This window comes from Diabrotica virgifera, chromosome 5 (genome assembly GCF_917563875.1).
Source record: "Diabrotica virgifera virgifera chromosome 5, PGI_DIABVI_V3a".
NCBI classification, from domain to species: Eukaryota; Metazoa; Arthropoda; class Insecta; order Coleoptera; family Chrysomelidae; genus Diabrotica; species Diabrotica virgifera.
The window spans coordinates 228141555-228146034 of NC_065447.1; the positions used below are offsets into that span (position 1 = coordinate 228141555).

At 35.1% G+C, this 4480-nt stretch overlaps 1 protein-coding gene across 1 annotated transcript; it reads left to right on the top strand.

The window, feature by feature from the left end:
- The first annotated feature begins 223 nt into the window (after positions 1-223).
- On the top strand, positions 224-1312 carry LOC126885587 (52 kDa repressor of the inhibitor of the protein kinase-like). Its single transcript, XM_050652182.1, has one exon. It carries the CDS (start codon positions 224-226, stop codon positions 1310-1312), a length of 1089 nt encoding a protein of 362 aa, XP_050508139.1.
- Positions 1313-4480: the final 3168 nt, after the last annotated feature.

Consider the following 4480-nt stretch of genomic DNA (forward strand, 5'->3'; position numbering starts at 1 on the left):
ATTAGCTAACACAGTTTTGGATACCTTGTCAAGCTTAGGGCTTGACCTGAACAAATTGAGAGGCCAAGGGTACGATGGTGCTTCCACGATGAGAGGGCCCTTCAGAGGGGTGCAAGCGTGCATCAAACAGAAACTGCCTCTAGCGTTGTACACACACTGTTCTTCACATACCCTAAACTTATGTTTATCAGATGCAAGTAACATACCTTCTATAAAAAATTGCATGGGCGTGATTAAAGAAGTCTGCGCATTCTTCCATAAGTCAGCCAAAAGAACTGAAGTATTAAAATTAACCATTACTGAATGTTGTCCTGAACAAAAGAAAAATAAACTTATTTCTTTATGTGAAACAAGATGGGTGGAGAGGCATGACTCGGTGCTTTTATTTAAGGAACTATTGGAACCCGTCAGTCTTTCCCTTTTGAAAATTGAAGAAGAATCAAGTGACTCAGCGCCTAAGGCACACGCTCTAGGTAGTTCTATCACTCAATTTCAATTTCTTGTAAATACTTTTGTTTTGAGCCATATGCTGTCTAAAACACATAACTTATCTGAGAATCTTCAAAAAAAGAACTTAGATCTCACACAGGCTGTGAAAAATGTTTCGAATGTCTTAGATCTGCTTTCAAAAGAAAGGGAAAATGCCGATAACAACTTTAAAGTCCTGTATAGTCAAATACAGGAGCGGGCTGACAAACTTAAGATTAAAGAGGAGGTTCCTAGAATTTGCCGCCTTCAAACAGCCCGCAACAACGTTCCATACAGTACCCAAGAAGAGTACTATCGCCGAGCTGTTTATTTACCTTACCTAGACGATTTTTGCAATTCGCTGAAGGAACGCTTTGAGTCTCACAAGGAAACAGTTGCATCCTTACAAAACATCCTTCCAGAATTTTGTATCAAAACTGATTTCTGTGCATTGGAACCTGCTTTCAATTCCTATGAAGAGGATTTGTCCCATAAAGAGGTTGTGGAAAGCGAGTTCATGCTGTGGAAAGAAAGGTGGAGCCAAGAGAAGTATGAAAATCTTCCCAAGTCAGCCGTAAGCTCTCTTGAAAAATGTGACCAAGATTTCTTCCCAAACATTTATGTTCTATTAAAACTGCTAGCAGTTCTGCCTGTTTCTGTGGCAACCGTGGAAAGATCGTTCTCAAGTTTAAGAAGGCTAAAAACATACTTGAGAAATAGCACTTCGGAAAATAGGCTTAATGGGCTAGCGTTGCTTTCAATCCACAGAGACTTTGCAATAACCAATGAAGAAGTTCTTGACAAGTTTGCGAGTGTACCAAGAAACCTTGATTTTGTGTTGTAAACTTAAAATATAAAAGTTGTAATAAAGTTGTAAACTTAAAATATTAAACCATACTGAAGTAAAAACTTCTTTTGTATATTGGTATAAAAAGTTTTATTAAAAAACATAAAAGTCCTCCAAAAGGATTTGCAAAACGTTTTCAATCTGAATCAGATCATCCTCAGTGCGTTCTGCTTCACAAAAGAAACTAGCAACTTATTTAGAAAGGTTACATCGATATAAATGGTTTACATAACAATTAAGTGATATTTGTAGCGACTCCAAGTCGATGTTACAAGATGAAATGTGCTAGGAGTGCTCAAAGGGCAACATGGTTCCCTGCTCGTTAAGAACTCGTGGTTCTTGCCAGTTCAATGGACACAGACCAACTCAGTTGGCTACTGAGTTGGTCTGTGTCCATTGAACTGGCAAGAACCACGAGTTCTTAACGAGCAGGGAACCATGTTGCCCTTTGAGCACTCCTAGCACATTTCATCTTGTAACATCGACTTGGAGTCGCTACAAATATCACTTAATTGTTATGTAAACCATTTATATCGATGTAACCTTTCTAAATAAGTTGTTAGTTTCTTTTGTGAAGCAGAACGCACTGAGGATGATCTGATTCAGATTGAAAACGTTTTGCAAATCCTTTTGGAGGACTTTTATGTTTTTTAATAAAACTTTTTATACCAATATACAAAAGAAGTTTTTACTTCAGTATGGTTTTTTAACTATGGTATACAGCCAGCTACGGGGACTTTCCCATTGATTTTGTTAAAATATTAAATTAAAATAAAAATATACCAATTCTTTAAATTTTTTTTCGTGGGAGTATACCCGAACCCCCCTCTGCTTATTCCATACCCCCCCCCCCGGATTCCCCGGTTATTGGGCCCCCCCCAAAATATTTTCCTATATCCGCCACTGATACCATAATAGAATAGGTATAATACCTAAAGAATGGCTCCAATCGACATTATACTGTTTCAGAAAAAAGGCAATGCAAAAGAATAATACTGAACATCTGAGTCATGTCTTGAAATTATTATAAGTATAAATCAGGAAATTTATGCCTATTTCATTGATTTTGAGAAGGCATGTAATATTTGAGAAATTTTGTTAAATGAAAACATAGAAGATATTCTATAGAATTATAATATGAACCTTCTATTGGAATCAAACAGCGAAAGTGATAGTTAAAAATGAATTGACTAAGGATATCCAGATTTGCTGTGGGATGCTCCAAGGATGTATCTTATAACCATTTTTGTTTAATTTATACAGTGAAACCATCTCAGAATTAGCATTGACCGAAATCAGTGAAAGCCTAATAATAAACAATAAACAGTGAGCCACTTAATAATAATATAAGATATTTTGACCATTCTGCCCTTCTGACGAGAACACTAGAAGACTGCAACACCTTGTTCAAGAACTACTTCTTCTTCTTCTTAAAGTGCCTATCCGTTCCGGATGTTGGCGTTCATCATGGCTATCTTGACTTTGTTTACAGCAGCGCGGAACAGTTCAGTGGTAGTGGTGTTATACCACTTTCGTAAATTTTGAAGCTAGGAAATGCGTCTTCTTCCCGGTCCTCTTTTACCATTTACCTTCCCTTAGAGAATCAGTTGGAGAAGGCCGTAACGTTCTTGATTTCTCATGACGTGTCCTAGATATTCTAATTTTTTGTCTTGATGGTTATGAGAATTGCACACCCTTTCCCCATCCTACGCAGGACTTCCACATTAGTAATTCGGTCAACCCAGGCTATACGTAAGATGCGCCTATAACACCACATTTTGAAAGCTTCGAGCCGATTCATAGATGCAACAGTTAGTGTCCACGCTTCCATTCCGTAGAGCAGAACTGTGAATATGTAGCATTTCAACAGACGGTATTTTGTTTTTAATGATATGTCTCGATTGTTGAAAATGGGTCTCATTCTAACGTATGCTGCTTTCGCTTTTATTATTCGCTGTTTAATTTCTGTTGAGTGGTCCCATTGGCTATTTAAATTCGTACCCAGATATGTATATTGCTCAACTCTTTCGATATTCTGTTGGTTGACTGTAAGTTGAGCGTTTAATATTGGTTTTTTACTAATTGTCATAAATTTGGTCTTCTTTATGTTAAGAGCCACTCCGAAGAACTACTATACATTGCAATACATCTACTTTACAATACAATGCAAATAGAACAAAACATCAAAGTTTAGATAATACAGAAACTGAGCAAATATCTTCATACAAATATCTTTAAGCATGGATTACAGAAGAGATTGATCAGACAAAAGAAAGAAGATGTCGCGATAAAACAATCCAACAAATATCTTGGAAGTATTAGAAATGTGGTACATATTACCGACGTGTTCTGAAAATATCATGGATGGATCACAAAATAAACATCCATACTAGGAAAACAATGCAAAGTTTTAAATTTCATAAAAATCAAGAAGTTGGATTACTTGGGGCCCATTATGATATGTGAAAATACGGACTATACTATTAAGGAATATAATGTAGTTTAAAATCAAAACGCTCACTAGAGTTCTATAGTGGCACAACCGCAAAAATGAAGTTCTGAGATAATTGACCATGAAGTTTCATGACATCATAAAATTACAATTTATGGATAAGAGGTCAAGAGAAGAAACCAAATACTTGTCAATAAATGGTTAGATATTACATTTTTTTCCATTATATATGAATTTCGAGAACTTTGATAAAAAAATCCCAGTATTGAATTCAAGTTTTATAGTGTTTTGGCAAAGATGGTCGGTCGTAAGTAGTGGCATAAAGAGTTCATAAAATAAACGTTTTTATTTTTTAATTTTTTAATCATGTTTTTATTCGCACTCGCACTAAAGATATACTATATGAACACAACAATATTTTTGTTACTAATAACTAAAAAAGAATTTTAAAATGATTATATCAGTCATAGAAAAACCAAAAACCTAGTTTATAGAAACAAGAATAAAAACGTGGAATGTAAGTTGACGTAAAATTCACTGTGACTTTTATTAATTGCATTGGATCGAATATAATACATTAGATCTTTATACTTTTTTCTGGAAATTGGAATTTTATTTTGATAGACCCTTTTAATTTCAATGCCTTTAAAAGAGAATACTTTGCTAGGATGTATGGTTCGTATTTCTTTGAATAAGTTCACCATTATAAAATA

Coding starts and splice junctions, on each gene's coding strand:
- LOC126885587 (XM_050652182.1), top strand. CDS start 224: ATGGGCGTGATTAAAGAAGTCTGCGCATTCTTCCATAAGTCAGCCAAA.